General features: G+C 47.5%; 1 protein-coding gene across 1 annotated transcript in view; it reads right to left on the minus strand.

Moving 5' to 3' along the window:
- The window catches only part of LOC118938867 (transmembrane protein 178B), a 153,173-nt gene extending 134,629 nt beyond the window's left edge, over window positions 1-18,544 (minus strand). Inside the window, exons 1-2 of the mRNA XM_036945438.1 lie at window positions 18,383-18,544; window positions 16,817-17,720 (exon numbers count right to left, since the gene is read on the minus strand). Coding sequence (XP_036801333.1) covers window positions 16,817-17,195 — 379 coding nt within the window. The 5' untranslated portion in view covers window positions 17,196-17,720; window positions 18,383-18,544. The remainder of the gene's footprint in view (window positions 1-16,816; window positions 17,721-18,382) is intronic.
- Between the last annotated feature and the right edge of the window lie 1,362 nt (window positions 18,545-19,906).

The raw sequence follows: 19,906 nt of genomic DNA on the forward strand, positions 1-19,906 counted from the left end.
TAAAAACAAAACAATAGACTTATTGTATAGACTTATCTCCCTCTCTCCTTCTCCCTCTCTCCTTCTCCTTCTCCCTCTCTCCTTCTCCTTCTCCCTCTCTCCTTCTCCCCTCTCTCCTTCTCCCTCTCTCCTTCTCCCTCTCTCCTTCTCCCTCTCTCCTTCTCCCTCTCTCCTTCTCCCTCTCTCCTTCTCCCTCTCTCTCTCTACTTGTACACTGTGTGACCTCTTAGAGCCAGAGATGGAGTGTATAAATGTATTTTGTTGAACTAGGCAAGTCAGTTAAATCAGTTAATAAAAACAAAACAAAAGACTTAATAAAAAATAAAAAATAAAAAATAACGTGATTTAAAAACGTCAGAGACAGTAGACTGTCGAGTCAAAATGAGTCCCGCTGCTCTTCTACTGTTTAACTAAATCATTTACATTCAACACATTCTACCTACAGTATCGGGTTTGGAGACGTACTGTTAGACGATAACAACAGAACTCACTCACACTCTCTCCTGCTGTGTGTATCTGGGGGGTTATGTATTGCTGTTGGGCAGGTGATGTGGTAGAGAAAAGAGAAAGACAGAATGAGAAGGTCGGGTGCCAGTGCTGTGACCATAGACAGCAGTGTTCATGTTTATATCGTTGGCTGTGGCAATAGCTGTCTTGGTTGAGGTTGCTGGGTGCAACAGGCAGGGTCAGGAACAAGGTAAAACAGGGTCAGGAACAAGGTACAACAGGGTCAGGAACAAGGTACAACGGGGTCAGGAACAAGGTACAACATGGTCACGGAACAAGGTACAACAGGGTCAGGAACAAGGTACAACAGGGTCAGGAACAAGGTACAACAGGGTCAGGAACAAGGTACAACGGGGTCAGGAACAAGGTACAACAGGGTCACGGAACAAGGTACAACAGGGTCAGGAACAAGGTACAACAAGGTCAGGAACAAGGTACAACAGGGTCAGGAACAAGGTACAACAGGGTCAGGAACAAGGTACAACAGGGTCAGGAACAAGGTACAACAGGCTCAGGAACAAGGTACAACAGGGACAGGAACAAGGTACAACAGGGCCAGGAACAAGGTACAACAGGGTCAGGAACAAGGTACAACAGGGTCACGGAACAAGGTACAACAGGGTCACGGAACAAGGTACAACAGGGTCAGGAACAAGGTACAACAGGGTCACGGAACAAGGTACAACAGGGTCAGGAACAAGGTACAACAGGGTCAGGAACAAGGTACAACAGGGTCACGGAACAAGGTACAACAGGGTCAGGAACAAGGTACAACAGGGTCACGGAACAAGGTACAACAGGGTCAGGAACAAGGTACAACAGGGTCATGGAACAAGGTACAACAGGGTCACGGAACAAGGTACAACAGGGTCAGGAACAAGGTACAACAGGGTCATGGAACAAGGTACAACAGGGTCAGGAACAAGGTAAAACAGGATCAGGAACAAGATACAACGGGGTCAGGAACAAGGTACAACAGGGTCAGGAACAAGGTACAACAGGGTCATGGAACAAGGTACAACAGGGTCAGGAACAAGGTACAACGGGGTCATGGAACAAGGTACAACAGGGTCATGGAACAAGGTACAACAGGGTCATGGAACAAGGTACAACAGGGTCACGGAACAAGGTACAACAGGGTCAGGAACAAGGTACAACAGGGTCACAGAACAAGGTACAACAGGGTCACGGAACAAGGTACAACAGGGTCAGGAACAAGGTACAACAGGGTCAGGAACAAGGCACAACAGGGTCAGGAACAAGGTACAACAGGGTCAGGAACAAGGTACAACAGGGTCAGGAACAAGGTACAACAGGGTCACGGAACAAGGTACAACAGGGTCAGGAACAAGGTACAACAGGGTCAGGAACAAGGTACAACAGGGTCACGGAACAAGGTACAACAGGGTCAGGAACAAGGTACAACAGGGTCACGGAACAAGGTACAACAGGGTCAGGAACAAGGTACAACAGGGTCATGGAACAAGGTACAACAGGGTCACGGAACAAGGTACAACAGGGTCAGGAACAAGGTACAACAAGGTCATGGAACAAGGTACAACAGGGTCAGGAACAAGGTAAAACAGGATCAGGAACAAGATACAATGGGGTCAGGAACAAGGTACAACAGGGTCAGGAACAAGGTACAACAGGGTCATGGAACAAGGTACAACAGGGTCAGGAACAAGGTACAACGGGGTCATGGAACAAGGTACAACAGGGTCATGGAACAAGGTACAACAGGGTCATGGAACAAGGTACAACAGGGTCACGGAACAAGGTACAACAGGGTCAGGAACAAGGTACAACAGGGTCACAGAACAAGGTACAACAGGGTCACGGAACAAGGTACAACAGGGTCAGGAACAAGGTACAACAGGGTCAGGAACAAGGCACAACAGGGTCAGGAACAAGGTACAACAGGGTCAGGAACAAGGTACAACAGGGTCAGGAACAAGGTACAACAGGGTCACGGAACAAGGTACAACAGGGTCAGGAACAAGGTACAACAGGGTCAGGAACAAGGTACAACAGGGTCATGGAACAAGGTACAACAGGGTCAGGAACAAGGTACAACAGGGTCAGGAACAAGGTACAACAGGGTCACGGAACAAGGTACAACAGGGTCAGGAACAAGGTACAACAGGGCCAGGAACAAGGTACAACAGGGTCAGGAATGAGATAAATAATTGAGTTAACCAGCTCCAGCAACGGGAAGATATCTATGTCCACTAGACTCCACACTACATCTCCAGTAAGAACAACACATAGTCACAAATCCACCTAAAACACAGGCAACATTCAGTGTATGTAACTGCAACAAGGAATATGGTAGGGTGAGGGGAAGGGAAAGGGAGGAATCACCCAAAGCCCACAATGCACTGCCAATCGCGATCATAACAAATTAGAATTCAATTACTACCAATAAATCCATGAACGATTAACCCTAATCCGCACTAGTGGGTGTCTATTAGATCACCTCAAGCACGGGAGTCTCAGTAGCAGCAGGCTGTGGAGGTTTGGCTCTCCCTCACAGGGTGTCCAATTTAACTCCCCCAGTGGAGACATGGGTTCCCTAGGGAGCATGGTAATCCAATCCCAGGCTTTCCTTAGGCCTCAGGTGGGAGGCTCTGGGGTAGACTGACGCTCAATCCTTCGATCAACCCATCTCTCCCTCTCTCCCTCTCTCCCTCCCTCCCTCTCTCTCCCCCCCTCCCTCTCTCCCCCCCTCCCTATCTCGCATTCCCTCTCTTTCTTGGCGAGTGACAGAATGAAGCAATAAAATAGAGTGACGGAGCTATAGAATAATATAATAGAGTGACAGAGCTATAGAACAATAGTAAGATAGAATAGAGTGACAGAGCTATAGAACAATAGTAAGATAGAATAGAGTGACTGAGCTGTAAAACAATAGAATATAGAAGAGAGTGACAGAGCTATAGAACAATATAATATAGAAGAGAGTGATGACACTACAGAACAACAGAGGAATGTGGGTCCTCCAGGAAGAGATGTCGTGCCCAGTCTCGTCAGCTGAATATTTCCATGCAAACACATGCCAGCTTTCCCGATAATACTGTCTCTCTGTAACTAGCTGGTTAGACAGCTCTGTCTCTGTAACTAGCTGTGTAGACAGCTCTATCTCTGTAACTAGCTGTCTCTCTGTAACTAGCTGGTTAGACAGCCCTGTCTCTGTAACTAGCTGTGTAGACAGCTCTGTCTCTCTGTAACTAGCTGTGTAGACAGCCCTGTCTCTGTAACTTGCTGTGTAGACTGTGCTAGGGAAAGCAGCACTAGTAGATACAGGACAGAATACCATTTAGAGTCCGACTCAGCCCTGTCTCTGTAACTAGCTGTGTCTCTGTAACTAGCTGTGTAGACTGTGCTAGGGAAAGCAGCACTGGTAGATACAGGACAGAATACCATTTAGAGTCTGACTCAGCTCCGTTCTACAACAGCTCTATATATCACACCATGGCTTGACAGAGACTCAAGAATATTAAGCAGTGCATGGTTATAGAGGATAGGAGAAGGAATGGAAGGATGGTGAAGGCTGAGGGGGGGGGGGGGGGTGGAGCGATAGAGGGAGGAGGACGTCGGATCCCAGATACACCTGGAGAGGGAAGAAGAGTGTCCGCTTCAGAATCATTAACGGCTGGAGCTCTTTTATAGACAGCAACTACAGTAAAGATTGTCTTTTATAGACAGCAACTACAGTAAAGATTGTCCTTTATAGACAGCAACTACAGTAAAGATTGTCTTTTATAGACAGCAACTACAGTAAAGATTGTCTTTTATAGACAGCAACTACAGTAAAGATTGTATTTTATAGACAGCAACTACATTAAAGCTCCTCTGACATGCTGACATCATTACCAAGCCTGTGAAGCCTTCTACAAAGCACAGGGATCTGACCGTACACATAGAATAGAGCGAGCCATTCAGGTCAATGGTGGCACAATGGGTGGACTGGTTAGTGGCCATACTGAGTCTCCCCATACGTTTCCAGGCAAACTGTCTGGGTTAGGGGTTCCAGTTCCCAGTCAAACTGCCTGGGTTAGGGGTTCCAGTTTCCAGTCAAACTGTCTGGGTTAGGGGTTCCAGTTCCCAGTCAAACTGCCTGGGTTAGGGGTTCCAGTTTCCAGTCAAACTGCCCGGGTTAGAGGTTCCAGTTTCCAGTCAAACTGCCCGGGATAGAGGTTCCAGTTCCCAGTCAAACTGCCTGGGTTAGAGGTTCCAGTTTCCAGTCAAACTGCCCGGGTTAGATGTTCCAGTTCCCAGTCAAACTGTCTGGGTTAGAGGTTCCACTTTCCAGTCAAACTGTCTGGGTTAAAGGTTCCAGTTTCCAGTCAAACTGTCTGGGTTAGGGGTTCCAGTTCCCAGTCAAACTGCCTGTGTTAGGGGTTCCAGTTACCAGTTAAACTGCCAGGGTTAGAGGTTTCAGTTTCCAGTCAAACAGCCTGGGTTAGGGGTTCCAGTTTCCAGTCAAACAGCCGGGGTTAGAGGTTCCAGGTTCCAGTTTCCAGTCAAACTGCCCCGGTTACAGGTTCCAGTTTCCAGTCTAACTGTCCGGGGTTAGAGGTTCCAGTTTCCAGTTTCCAGTCAAACTATCCGGGGTTAGAGGTTCCAGTTTCCAGTCAAACTGTCTGGGTTAGAGGTTCCAGTTTCCAGTCAAACTGCCTGGGTTAGAGGTTCCAGTTTCCAGTCAAACTGCCAGGGTTAGAGGTTCCAGTTTCCAGTCAAACTGCCTGGGTTAGAGGTTCCAGTTCCCAGTCAAACTGCCTGGGTTAGAGGTTCCAGTTCCCAGTCAAACTGCCTGGGTTAGGGGTTCCAGTTCCCAGTCAAACTGCCTGGGTTAGGGGTTCCAGGTTCCAGTTTCCAGTCAAACTGCCAGGGTTAGAGGTTCCAGTTCCCAGTCAAACTGCCTGGGTTAGGGGTTCCAGTTTCCAGTCAAACTGTCTGGGTTAGGGGTTCCAGTTTCCAGTCAAACTGCCTGGGTTAGAGGTTCCAGTTTCCAGTCAAACTGTCTGGGTTAGGGGTTCCAGTTTCCAGTCAAACTGCCTGGGTTAGAGGTTCCAGTTTCCAGTCAAACTGTCTGGGTTAGAGGTTCCAGTTTCCAGTCAAACTGCCTGGGTTAGAGGTTCCAGTTTCCAGTCAAACTGTCTGGGTTAGAGGTTCCAGTTTCCAGTCAAACTGTCTGGGTTAGGGGTTCCAGTTTCCAGTCAAACTGTCTGGGTTAGAGGTTCCAGTTTCCAGTCAAACTGCCTGGGTTAGAGGTTCCAGTTTCCAGTCAAACTGTCTGGGTTAGGGGTTCCAGTTTCCAGTCAAACTGCCTGGGTTAGAGGTTCCAGTTTCCAGTCAAACTGTCTGGGTTAGAGGTTCCAGTTTCCAGTCAAACTGCCTGGGTTAGAGGTTCCAGTTTCCAGTCAAACTGTCTGGGTTAGAGGTTCCAGTTTTCAGTCAAACTGCCTGGGTTAGAGGTTCCAGTTTCCAGTCAAACTGCCTGGGTTAGGGGTTCCAGTTTCCAGTTTCCAGTCAAACTGCCTGGGTTAGAGGTTCCAGTTTCCAGTCAAACTGTCTGGGTTAGAGGTTCCAGTTTCCAGTCAAACTGCCTGGGTTAGGGGTTCCACTTTCCAGTCAAACTGTCTGGGTTAGAGGTTCCAGTTTCCAGTCAAACTGTCTGGGTTAGGGTTCCAGTTTCCAGTCAAACTGTCTGGGTTAGAGGTTCCAGTTTCCAGTCAAACTGCCTGGGTTAGAGGTTCCAGTGTCCAGTCAAACTGCCAGGGTTAGAGGTTCCAGTTCCCAGTCAAACTGCCTGGGTTAGGGGTTCCAGTTCCCAGTCAAACTGCCTGGGTTAGGGGTTCCAGGTTCCAGTTTCCAGTCAAACTGCCAGGGTTAGAGGTTCCAGTTCCCAGTCAAACTGCCTGGGTTAGGGGTTCCAGTTTCCAGTCAAACTGTCTGGGTTAGGGGTTTCAGTTTCCAGTCAAACTGCCTGGGTTAGAGGTTCCAGTTTCCAGTCAAACTGTCTGGGTTAGGGGTTCCAGTTTCCAGTCAAACTGCCTGGGTTAGAGGTTCCAGTTTCCAGTCAAACTGTCTGGGTTAGAGGTTCCAGTTTCCAGTCAAACTGCCTGGGTTAGAGGTTCCAGTTTCCAGTCAAACTGTCTGGGTTAGAGGTTCCAGTTTCCAGTCAAACTGTCTGGGTTAGGGGTTCCAGTTTCCAGTCAAACTGTCTGGGTTAGAGGTTCCAGTTTCCAGTCAAACTGCCTGGGTTAGAGGTTCCAGTTTCCAGTCAAACTGTCTGGGTTAGGGGTTCCAGTTTCCAGTCAAACTGCCTGGGTTAGAGGTTCCAGTTTCCAGTCAAACTGTCTGGGTTAGAGGTTCCAGTTTCCAGTCAAACTGCCTGGGTTAGAGGTTCCAGTTTCCAGTCAAACTGTCTGGGTTAGAGGTTCCAGTTTTCAGTCAAACTGCCTGGGTTAGAGGTTCCAGTTTCCAGTCAAACTGCCTGGGTTAGGGGTTCCAGTTTCCAGTTTCCAGTCTAACTGCCTGGGTTAGAGGTTCCAGTTTCCAGTCAAACTGCCTGGGTTAGAGGTTCCAGTTTCCAGTCAAACTGCCTGGGTTAGAGGATCCAGTTTCCAGTTTTGGACATTAGGTTGGATCAGGGCTGTTCTGTGTCCTGAGTCCTCCATTCATTAGCTTGCTATACACAACAAGGTCTGAGGCCTGGTGCCCATTACTGCAGATGGCAGGTCATCAAGACAATGGAAGCTGCCTGAACACACACACACACACACACACACACACACACACACACACACACACACACACACACACACACACACACACACACACACACACACACAGCCCCACACACACAGCCCCCCCCTACACACACACACACACACACACACACACACACACACACACACACACACACACACACACACACACACACACACACACACACACACACACGCCCCCCCTACACACACACACACACACACACACACACACACACACACATACATACGGACACACACACACAGCCCCACACACACACACACACACACACACACACACACACACAGACCGTTACACACACGCATACTAATGGTGAACAGTAACCTCCGTCAAAAGCCGGCCAATGCCAGGTGACTCCATAGCAACCACACATCCACGCCATAGAACAGAGACTAGCTTCTTCTGCCAGAGAAGAGTTTACTCATGATTGATCAACAGAACGATGAATAAACATTTGGACATTGGGAATGAATGGTTATACTCAAATGGTTAAACTCGTACACAACAGTCAACTCTGCATATAGCCTGTAGGAATAGCACATATGTTGATGTGTAGCCTAGTCTACGGATGAGTCACATGACCTTATTGTCTTTATAGTACACTACTGTAGACCAGGTCTCTATAGATGTGTCCTAGTCTACGGATGAGTCACATGACCTTATTGTCTTTATAGTACACTACTGTAGACCAGGTCTCTATAGATGTATCCTAGTCTACGGATGAGTCACATGACCTTATAGTCTTTATAGTACACTACTGTAGACCAGGTCTCTATAGATGTGTCCTAGTCTACGGATGAGTCACATGACCTTATAGTCTTTATAGTACACTACTGTAGACCAGGTCTCTATAGATGTGTCCTAGTCTACGGATGAGTCACATGACCTTATTGTCTTTATAGTACACTACTGTAGACCAGGTCTCTATAGATGTGTCCTAGTCTACGGATGAGTCACATGACCTTATAGTCTTTATAGTACACTACTGTAGACCAGGTCTCTATAGATGTGTCCTAGTCTACGGATGAGTCACATGACCTTATTGTCTTTATAGTACACTACTGTAGACCAGGTCTCTATAGATGTGTCCTAGTCTACGGATGAGTCACATGACCTTATTGTCTTTATAGTACACTACTGTAGACCAGGTCTTATAGATGTATCCTAGTCTACGGATGAGTCACATGACCTTATAGTCTTTATAGTACACTACTGTAGACCAGGTCTTATAGATGTATCCTAGTCTACGGATGAGTCACATTACCTTATTGTCTTTATAGTACACTACTGTAGACCAGGTCTCTATAGATGTGTCCTAGTCTACGGATGAGTCACATGACCTTATAGTCTTTATAGTACACTACTGTAGACCAGGTCTCTATAGATGTGTCCTAGTCTACGGATGAGTCACATGACCTTATAGTCTTTATAGTACACTACTGTAGACCAGGTCTCTATAGATGTGTCCTAGTCTACGGATGAGTCACATGACCTTATTGTCTTTATAGTACACTACTGTAGACCAGGTCTCTATAGATGTGTCCTAGTCTACGGATGAGTCACATGACCTTATAGTCTTTATAGTACACTACTGTAGACCAGGTCTCTATAGATGTGTCCTAGTCTACGGATGAGTCACATTACCTTATAGTCTTTATAGTACACTACTGTAGACCAGGTCTTATAGATGTGTCCTAGTCTACGGATGAGTCACATGACCTTATTGTCTTTATAGTACACTACTGTAGACCAGGTCTTATAGATGTGTCCTAGTCTACGGATGAGTCACATTACCTTATTGTCTTTATAGTACACTACTGTAGACCAGGTCTCTATAGATGTGTCCTAGTCTACGGATGAGTCACATGACCTTATTGTCTTTATAGTACACTACTGTAGACCAGGTCTTATAGATGTATCCTAGTCTACGGATGAGTCACATGACCTTATAGTCTTTATAGTACACTACTGTAGACCAGGTCTTATAGATGTATCCTAGTCTACGGATGAGTCACATTACCTTATTGTCTTTATAGTACACTACTGTAGACCAGGTCTCTATAGATGTGTCCTAGTCTACGGATGAGTCACATGACCTTATAGTCTTTATAGTACACTACTGTAGACCAGGTCTCTATAGATGTGTCCTAGTCTACGGATGAGTCACATGACCTTATAGTCTTTATAGTACACTACTGTAGACCAGGTCTCTATAGATGTGTCCTAGTCTACAGATGAGTCACATGACCTTATTGTCTTTATAGTACACTACTGTAGACCAGGTCTCTATAGATGTGTCCTAGTCTACGGATGAGTCACATGACCTTATTGTCTTTATAGTACACTACTGTAGACCAGGTCTCTATAGATGTGTCCTAGTCTACGGATGAGTCACATGACCTTATAGTCTTTATAGTACACTACTGTAGACCAGGTCTCTATAGATGTGTCCTAGTCTACGGATGAGTCTGCACACTTTGAAAAAAAACTAAAAGAGTTCCAAAAGGGTTCTTTGCGGAGGGATGAGGTTTCTACCAGGAACCATTTGGATCTCAAGAACCCCTTTTTAGGAAGACAAAGGGCTCTTTGCAAGGTAAAGGGTTCTACCTAGAACCTTTAACATTCTAATAAGTGTTTTGAAAGATAGGGTTCTTTGATGATTCTTTGGAGGTTCAGAAGGATTCTTTGGAAGTTCAGAAGGATTCTTTGGAAGTTCAGAAGGATTCTTTGGAAGTCTAGAAAGATTATTTGGAAGTTCAGTAGGATTCTTTGGAAGTTCAGTAGGATTCTTTGGAAGTTCAGAAGGATTCTTTGGAAGTTCAGAAGGATTCTTTGGAAGTCTAGAAAGATTATTTGGAAGTTCAGAAAGATTCTAAAAAGGATTCTAAGCATGCTCTATTGCAGAATTGTTTGTTTGAATGTTTGAATGTGTTTTTGCATGGTTGATTAATTGTATGCTGGACATAAGAAAAAATATATGTTGTTTTTTAAACTAAAACAATCTGTTGGTATTTGGACGTATTGCATCTTGTTACTGAGATAGTTGTTCCAGTTTAAATGATTGAGCTAGTCTCAGAATTGACTGCTTCCTACCCTGGCAGTCCTGCCCCTACCCTGGCAGTCCTTCCCCTACCCTGGCAGTCCTGCCCCCTAACCTGGCAGTCCTGCCCCCTAACCTGGCAGTCCTTCCCCTACCCTGGCAGTCCTTCGCCCACCCTGGCAGTCCTTCGCCCTACCCTGGCAGTCCTGCCCCTACCCTGGCAGTCCTGCCCCTACCCTGGTAGTCCTGCCCCTACCCTGGCAGTCCTGCCCCTACCCTGGCAGTCCTGCCCCTACCCTGGTAGTCCAGCCCCTACCCTGGTAGTCCTTCGCCCTACCCTGGCAGTCCTTCGCCCTACCCTGGCAGTCCTTTGCCCTACCCTGGCAGTCCTTCACCCTACCCTGGCAGTCCTGCCCCTACCCAGGCAGTCCTGCCCCTACCCTGGCAGTCCTGCCCCTACCCTGGCAGTCCTCGCCCTACCCTGGCAGTCCTTCGCCCTACCCTGGCAGTCCTTCGCCCTACCCTGGCAGTCCTTCGCCCTACCCTGGCAGTCCTTCGCCCTACCCTGGCAGTCCTTCCCCTACCCTGGCAGTCCTGCCCCCTAACCTGGCAGTCCTGCCCCCTAACCTGGCAGTCCTTCCCCTACCCTGGCAGTCCTTCGCCCACCCTGGCAGTCCTTCGCCCTACCCTGGCAGTCCTGCCCCTACCCTGGCAGTCCTGCCCCTACCCTGGCAGTCCTGCCCCTACCCTGGTAGTCCTGCCCCTACCCTGGCAGTCCTGCCCCTACCCTGGTAGTCCAGCCCCTACCCTGGTAGTCCTTCGCCCTACCCTGGCAGTCCTTCGCCCTACCCTGGCAGTCCTTTGCCCTACCCTGGCAGTCCTTCACCCTACCCTGGCAGTCCTGCCCCTACCCAGGCAGTCCTGCCCCTACCCTGGCAGTCCTGCCCCTACCCTGGCAGTCCTCGCCCTACCCTGGCAGTCCTTCGCCCTACCCTGGCAGTCCTTCGCCCTACCCTGGCAGTCCTTCGCCCTACCCTGGCAGTCCTTCGCCCTACCCTGGCAGTCCTTCGCCCTACCCTGGCAGTCATGCTGAATTCAGGTTGTGGGTAATACATTTTTTTTTAAATATTTGTTGGATTTCCTAATTCTGTCTGGTTTCCAATAGGAATTACACATCATTTGCAAGCCATCGTAATGTGTACTTGCAGGCCTGATGTGACCTGTAAACCAGGGGTTTCCTAAGAACACTGTGTTAGGGTATAACTAGACGCTCAATGAAAGGCCTTCGGAAATACACTGAGTGTACAAAACATTAGGAACACCGTTCTAATATTGAGTTGCACCCACTTTTGCACTCAGAATAGCCTCAATTTGTCGGGGCGGGGACTCTACAAGGTGTTGAAAGCGTTCCACAGGGATACTGGCCCTTGTGGACTCTACAAGGCGTCGAAAGCTCTCCACAGGGATGCTGGCCCCATGTTGACTCTACAAGGTGTCGAAAGCGTTCCACAGGGATGCTGGCCCATGTTGACTCTACAAGGTGTCAAAAGCTCTCCACAGGGATACTGGCCCCATGTTGACTCACAGTGCTTCCCACAGTTCTGTCAAGTAGGCTGTATGTCCTTTGGGTGGTGTATCGTTCTTGATAAACAAGGGAAACTGCCGAGCATGAAAAACCCAGAAGCGTTGCAGTTCTTGACACAATCAAACCGGTGCGCCTGGGTACCCCCCCGTTCAAAGGCACTTAAATGGTTTGTTTTGCCGACTTACCGTATGAATGGCACACATACACAATCCACGTCTCAAATGACGCAAATGCCTGAAAATCATTCTTTAACGCGTCTCCTCCCCTTTCATCTACACTGTTTGAAGTGGATTTAATTAATACGTGACATCAACAAGGGATCATAGACTGAACACGTGAAACCAGGTGAAAGCTATGTCAGCATGTGTTCATCATGTTTTGTACACTCAGTGTGTATATATATATACATGTCATTTATTGTCATAAATAATACAATTTTAAAGGCTAAAGTGGTTGGTGGAACCCTTCATCAAGGGGTATAGGTAGAAGCAAACAGGGGGTTCTTTGAAAAACCCCAAATAAACCTAAATAAACCCTCTGCAAAAGGTTCTACCCACATTAGCACCAAAAAATAAGTTCCCCTATGAGGACATACCGAAAAAAACACTGGATGGTTCTAGTTCGCAACCTTTTTTTACGAAGAGTGTACGCATGAGACTTTCATCTAAGTCTCTTCATAATGAGGTAGACCTACAGGCTAGGGTGTAACAGTCTCTCTTCATAATGAGGTAGACCTACAGGCTAGGGTGTAACAGTCTCTCTTCATAGTGAGGTAGAACTACAGGCTAGGGTGTAACAGTCTCTCTTCATAAGGAGGTAGACCTACAGGCTAGGGTGTAACAGTCTCTCTTCATAATGAGGTAGACCTACAGGCTAGGGTGTAACAGTCTCTCTTCATAATGAGGTAGACCTACAGGCTAGGGTGTAACAGTCTCTCTTCATAAGGAGGTAGACCTACAGGCTAGGGTGTAACAGTCTCTCTTCATAATGAGGTAGACCTACAGGCTAGGGTGTAACAGTCTCTTTTCATAATGAGGTAGACCTACAGGCTAGGGTGTAACAGTCTCTCTTCATAATGAGGTAGACCTGCAGGCTAGGGTGTAACAGTCTCTCTTCATAATGAGATAGACCTACAGGCTAGGGAGTAATAGGTAATGACATGATACAATCCCGGGTCTTCACGTGATAACCACAGCTTCCTTATATTTTGTGGATAGGAGAGTCGTGTTTTAAGGGGTCTGAGTCTCCCTCCTCATAGTGTATTAGGACTGGCCTAGCACACAAGACAGGAAGTGGTGACATCATCATTATTTACAGTGTGAGGGTCAGGAGGATATAGCATCCCACGGGGTGGGGGGTAGACACACACACAAAGGCAGGCACACACACACAAAACAGAGAGAGATAGAGACAGAGAGAGAGGTAGAGACACAGAGAGAAGTAGATACATAGAGAGAGAGAGAGAGAGAGAGAGGTAGAGACAGAGAGAGGTAGAGACAGAGAGAGGTAGAGACAGAGAGAGGTAGAGACAGAGAGAGAGGTAGACACAGAGAGAGAGGTAGAGACACAGAGAGAGAGAGGTAGAGACACAGAGAGAGAGGTAGCGACACAGAGAGAGAGGTAGAGACACAGAGAGAGAGGTAGAGACACAGAGAGAGAGGTAGAGACACAGAGAGAGAGGTAGAGACACAGAGAGAGAGGTAGAGACAGAGAGAGAGAGGTAGAGACAGAGAGAGAGAGGTAGAGACAGAGAGAGAGAGGTAGAGACAGAGAGAGAGGCAGAGACAGAGAGAGAGGCAGAGACAGAGAGAGAGGCAGAGACAGAGAGAGAGGCAGAGACAGAGAGAGAGAGGTAGAGACAGAGAGAGAGAGGTAGACACAGAGAGAGAGGTAGAGACACAGAGAGAGAGGTAGACACAGAGAGAGAGGTAGAGACAGAGAGAGTGGTAGAGACAGAGAGAGAGGTAGAGACAGAGAGAGAGGTAGAGACACAGAGAGAGAGAGAGACACAGAGAGAGAGCTAGAGAGAGAGACACAGAGAGAGAGGTAGAGAGAGAGCCACAGAGCCCCAGGACAACAGCACAATTAAACCCAACCAAATCATGAGAAAACAAAAAGATAATTCCTTGACACATTGGAAAGAATTAACAAAAAAACAAAGCAAACTAGAATGCTATTTGGCCCTAAACAGAGACTACACATTGGCAGAATACCTGACCACTGTGACTGACCCAAAATTAAGGAAAGCTTTGACTATGTACAGACTCAGTGAGCATAGCCTTGCTATTGAGAAAGGCCGCTGTAGGCAGACATGGCTCTCAAGAGAAGACAGGCTATGTGCACACTGCCCACAAAATGAGGTGGAAACTGAGCTGCACTTCCTAACCTCCTGCCCAATGTATGACCATATTAGAGAGACATATTTCCCTCAGATTACACAGATCCACAAAGAATTATAAAACAAATCCAATTTTGATAAACTCCCATATCTACTGGGTGAAATTCCACAGTGTGCCATCACAGCAGCAAGATTTGTGACCTGTTGCCACAAGAAAAGGGCAACCAGTGAAGAACAAACACCATTGTAAATACAACCCACATTTATGCTTATTTATTTTCCCTTGTGTACTTTAACCATTTGTACATTGTTACAACACTGTATATTTATATATAATATGACATTTGTAATGTCTTTACTGTTTTGAAACTTCTGTATGTGTAATGTTTACTGTTCATTTTTATTGTTTATTTCACTTTTGTATATTATCTACCTCACTTGCTTTGGCAATGTTAACACGTTTCCCATGCCAATAAAGCCCCTTGAATTGAATTGAATTCAATTGAAAGAGAGAGAGAGAGAGAGAGAGGTAGAGACAGAGAGAGAGAGAGGTAGAGACAGTGAGAGAGAGGTAGAGACACAGAGAGAGAGAGGTAGAGACAGTGAGAGCGAGGTAGAGACACAGAGAGAGAGGTAGAGACAGAGAGAAAAAATAGTATATATTATCTCCAATCTATTATCTACCTCACTTGCTTTGGCAATGTTAACACATGTTTCCCATGCCAATAAAGCCCCTTGAATTGAATTGAAAGAGGTAGAGACAGAGAGAGAGAGAGGTAGAGACAGCGAGAGAGAGGTAGAGAGAGAGAGAAAGGTAGAGACACAGAGAGAGGTAGAGAGAGAGAGAGAGAGAGAGACACAGAGAGAGAGGTAGAGACAGAGAGAGGTAGAGACACAGAGAGAGGTAGAGACAGAGAGAGGTAGAGACAGAGAGAGAGGTAGAGACACAGAGAAAGAGAGGTAGAGACACAGAGAAAGAGAGACAGCGATAGGTAGACACAGAGAGAGAGGTAGAGACGGAGAGCGAGAGGTAGAGGTAGAGACGAAGAACGAGAGGTAGAGAGAGAGGTAGAGACAGAGAGAGAGGTAGAGACACAGAGACCGAGAGAGTTAGAGACAGAGAGAGAGGTAGAGACACAGAGAGAGAGGTAGAGACAGAGAGAGAGGTAGAGACAGAGACAGAGAGAGGTAGAGACAGAAAGAGAGGTAGAGACAGAGAGAAAGAGGAAGAGACAGAGAGAGAGAGGTAGACACAGAGAGAGAGAGGTAGAGAGAGAGAGGTAGAGACACAGAGACAGAGAGAGGTAGAGATGGAGAGAGAGGTAGAGACAGAGAGAGAGAGAGAGGTAGAGACAGAGAAAGAGAGAGAGGTAGAGACACAGAGAGAGGTAGAGACAGAGAGAGGGAGAGAGAGAGGTAGAGACACAGGGAGAGAGAGACAGCGAGAGGTAGAGACACAGAGAGAGAAGTAGAGACAGAGAGAGAGAGGTAGAGACACAGAGAGAGAGGTAGAGACACAGAGAGAGAGAGGTAGCGACACAGAGAGAGAGACAGTGAGAGGTAGAGACACAGAGAGAGAGGTAGAGACACACAGAGAGCGGTAGAGACACAGAGAGAGAGAGGTAGAGACTCAGAGAGAGAGAGGTAGAGACACAGAGAGAGAGAGGTAGAGACACACAGAGAGCGGTAGAGACAGAGAGAGAGAGGTAGAGACACAGAGAGAGAGAGGTAGAGACACAGAGAGAGAGAGGTAGAGACACACAGAGAGCGGTAGAGACACAGAGAGAGAGAGGTAGAGACTCAGAGAGAGAGAGGTAGAGACACAGAGAGAGAGAGGTAGAGACACACAGAGAGCGGTAGAGACACAGAGAGAGAGAGGTAGAGACTCAGAGAGAGAGAGGTAGAGACACAGAGAGAGAGAGGTAGAGACACACAGAGAGCGGTAGAGACAGAGAGAGAGAGGTAGAGACACAGACAGTGAGAGGTAGAGACACAGAGAGAGAGGTAGAGACACACAGAGAGAGGTAGAGACACAGAGAGAGAGAGGTAGAGACACAGAGAGAGAGACAGCGAGCGGTAGATGTGAGAATGGAGTCGTAGTTACAGCAAGCAGCAGGCCTACTACCATCTAGTGGATCAGAGCTTTGTGTTGCCATGGTGCATCCGCCTGTACTCTCCTCCTACAACATGACACACACGACTCAGCTGAAGGACATTTGAAATCCGGCATTACAGAGGTGTTGGTGACGTATCTCTCTCTATCTTACCACGCTCTCTCTGAGAGAGATAGTGGCTTGAAGAGCTTGAATAATATGATTCTTCTGAAGCCTAATTGTCTAGCCAGGGGCTTGCGAAGAGCACAACTAACCACGGTCAACCAAAACAAACTATTTCATAATTTCCCAATATGAGCAATATTCATAGTGGCTTGATGTTTGGTTAGGTAAACACATAGACTACACACAGATAGACCCCCGTTATGTAACAGTAGACCTGCTGTCTTATTGTATACAATGATGTACTGTGGTACACGTTTCTTCTCTCTTACCTTTGCGAATGAGGTCTTCTGTGTCCTGGTCGAAGCCCAGTCGGTGACATTTGCTCCACAGTCCCATGTTGGTGGAGTTGTACTGCCTGCTACACTCGTCCGCGGCGGACATAGCGAACAGCTGCCTTCTGTTCCGGGCTAGGAGCAGCTTGTCCTCCCAGCGGTCCAGTCTGGAGCGGCTAGCCCGCAGAGGGAGGCTGTTGTTGGGGATGTAGATAAAGCCTGGGTTCTTACGGCTGGAGAAACTCCGACAGCGCTCCCGATACCTCCGCGCGTCAGTCTCGTACCAGTGGTCGGAACAGATCGCCACTGCGAGCATTCCTAGGGCGCACAGAGAGAGGGACAGGCCGGCGTAGAGCAGTAACTTCCCTGCAGCCATGCTCGGTTTCTCTGCTTTTCTCAGAGCCGCCGCATCAGCACCACCAGCCTATGGACAGCTCCTCTGCTCTCCTCTCCTCGCTCTGTCGGTCTGTCGCTTTGTCAGTCAGCACAGCGCTGCTACGGCTACAACCCACCTCCAACGAATCAGTTTACATCTCCCCTTGGCGCCGATAGCAAGACCATCATCGAGGTTACAACCATGAGCAAATAGAATTTAAGTCTAGGTTGCAAATCATAAAATTCGTTGAATCTACCGAATAAGGCAAGGTCCTTGCTGTAAAATAGAGTTCCGTTTCGCTCTTTCCTGCGTACGGGAGAGAGTGATCTGGAGAGAGGGAGCGAGCAGCTGCAGCTGTTCGGATGCTGCCTCAACGAGTGAAAAGATGCTGATCTCACTCCCCGGCTCTCAGCAACCCTCCATCTGCTGCGATTAGGCGGAATGGGGCGAGACAGGAACAAACGTCCACGCAGAACACAGAGTTTTTTTTCTTCCCCCAAAAGCGTTTCAGTTCGAGTCGAAAACCTACAAAACCAGAGAAACAAGGAATATTATTAGCCTGAACAATCGTGAGATCCCACTTTTAGCATGAGCTCGGATGTTTACAAGAGCATGCCATTGCTCTTGTTGTAGGCTATTCTGTAACAGGCCACGCTACAATGTAATCTCCCCAAAAATTACACGTTATGCTTGCTGGGTGTTCAGTGATGTTTTGTCGTGCAATGTGCACATGAAAAGGTCATGTTTTGTTGTCAGTCAAAAGCCCTTGGCATGCAGTCACCCCCCCTCCCCCCCACCCCCTGCCATCCCATCTGGACTAAAAGGGCTGGCCATACGTGAATGTAGAGCCGCCAAATTATCTTAATTTTCCTCGGCCTAAATAATAGGGATATGACCTCATCCAGGACGCACCGTAACATAATCACTCATTGTCAAATTAAACCGCACAACGTCTGTCGTTCAAAAAGGGAACGTCCCCAATAGATATTTTAAAAAAAAATAATACGTTGCCTCATTACCATAATGAATGTACATAAGGTAATTTAACATGAATATCCAAATGACCGTGACAAGACAATCAATTACACGCGGTTGAATACGTCTCTATGTCCATCAGGCTCAACTCAAATAGCTTACATCACATCAGTGTGTGTGACTCGACGAGGGTTGGACGCGCATCAACTCACCGCTCAGAACGACGCGACTTCGGCGTAGCTTTACGTTCCAATGGGATTATTTAAAACTCCACGTTCCAGATGTCTTCAAACGTTCGGGAACCGGAACAGGCTAAAGTTTCGCCTTCAAATATGAATTGCACAGAGAGACTCTGATCCCTGCTGCACTGGGCGACATTGACAGGAGCCAGGAAGCGTTGCGTAAAGATGCTATTTGACGCGGCAGATGTCGCCGTTGGGATTAACTCCTCAGAGGGATATATATATGTAGGCTAAAACAATATGCGTTATCGTTACTGTCGAGTTTAAAACCCCTCTGGCAGCTAGGCTCCCAACGCATTCAGACTAGTGTGTACAGTCTACAGCGGTGACGTCATGGTGTCTCAATTCATTGTTTATTAACAAAAAAACACCTTCTTAAAGAAATAGTACCCCCCCCCCCCTCCACCCCTCTCTACTTGTGAGGCGAGGATTTAGGTTTCCAAACATATTACGCCTCTATAGAAAATGGCCTGTGCTTTTGTTTTTTTTTGACGGAATTAGCCTCATAAGAACAAAGTCGACAACCCAACATAGCACCTGCCCGGTCTTCCGTCAGAAATGAAAGGAGTCATTGAACCAGGGGACCATTTGATATCCCTGACTACGTAGTTGTCAAGGAAGAAGACAGGGGGCGCTGCTGCATAATTGATGACGAGGCTGAGACGCACCTGTCACAACACTGGAGATGACGGACGGAGAGTCGTCTGTCTACTGTGACTGACTGTTTGCTACGACATATAGGCCAATACAAACGGGCTGCACTGACGAAGTGGTAGATATTTTACAGCTTAATGAAAACTATATTACTACACAACGTTTCTTCACTGGACTAAAGCCTGTTATTATATATCATGGGTGTCCCCATCACTCTCAACAACAACAAGACCAATCTATTATAAGTGGAGTACAACAGGGACAATATAACAGGGACCAGACTGACTGGTCTGGAGGGACAACAGGGACCAGACTGACTGGTCTGGAGGGACAACAGGGACAACACAACAGGGACCAGACTGACTGGTCTGGAGGGACAACAGGGACAATATAACAGGGACCAGACTGACTGGTCTGGAGGGACAACAGGGACAACATAACAGGGACCAGACTGACTGGTCTGGAGGGACAACAGGGACAACACAACAGGGACCACATAACAGGGACCAGACTGACTGGTCTGGAGGGACAACAGGGACAACATAACAGGGACAACATAACAGGGACCAGACTGACTGGTCTGGAGGGACAACAGGGACCAGACTGACTGGTCTGGAGGGACAACAGGGACAACACAACAAGGACCAGACTGACTGGTCTGGAGGGACAACAGGGACAACACAACAGGGACCACATAACAGGGACCAGACTGACTGGTCTGGAGGGACAACAGGGACAACATAACAGGGACCAGACTGACTGGTCTGGAGGGACAACAGGGACAACATAACAGGGACCAGACTGACTGGTCTGGAGGGACAACAGGGACAACATAACAGG

Source organism: Oncorhynchus mykiss, chromosome 15 (assembly GCF_013265735.2).
Source record: "Oncorhynchus mykiss isolate Arlee chromosome 15, USDA_OmykA_1.1, whole genome shotgun sequence".
Classification (NCBI taxonomy): Eukaryota; Metazoa; Chordata; class Actinopteri; order Salmoniformes; family Salmonidae; genus Oncorhynchus; species Oncorhynchus mykiss.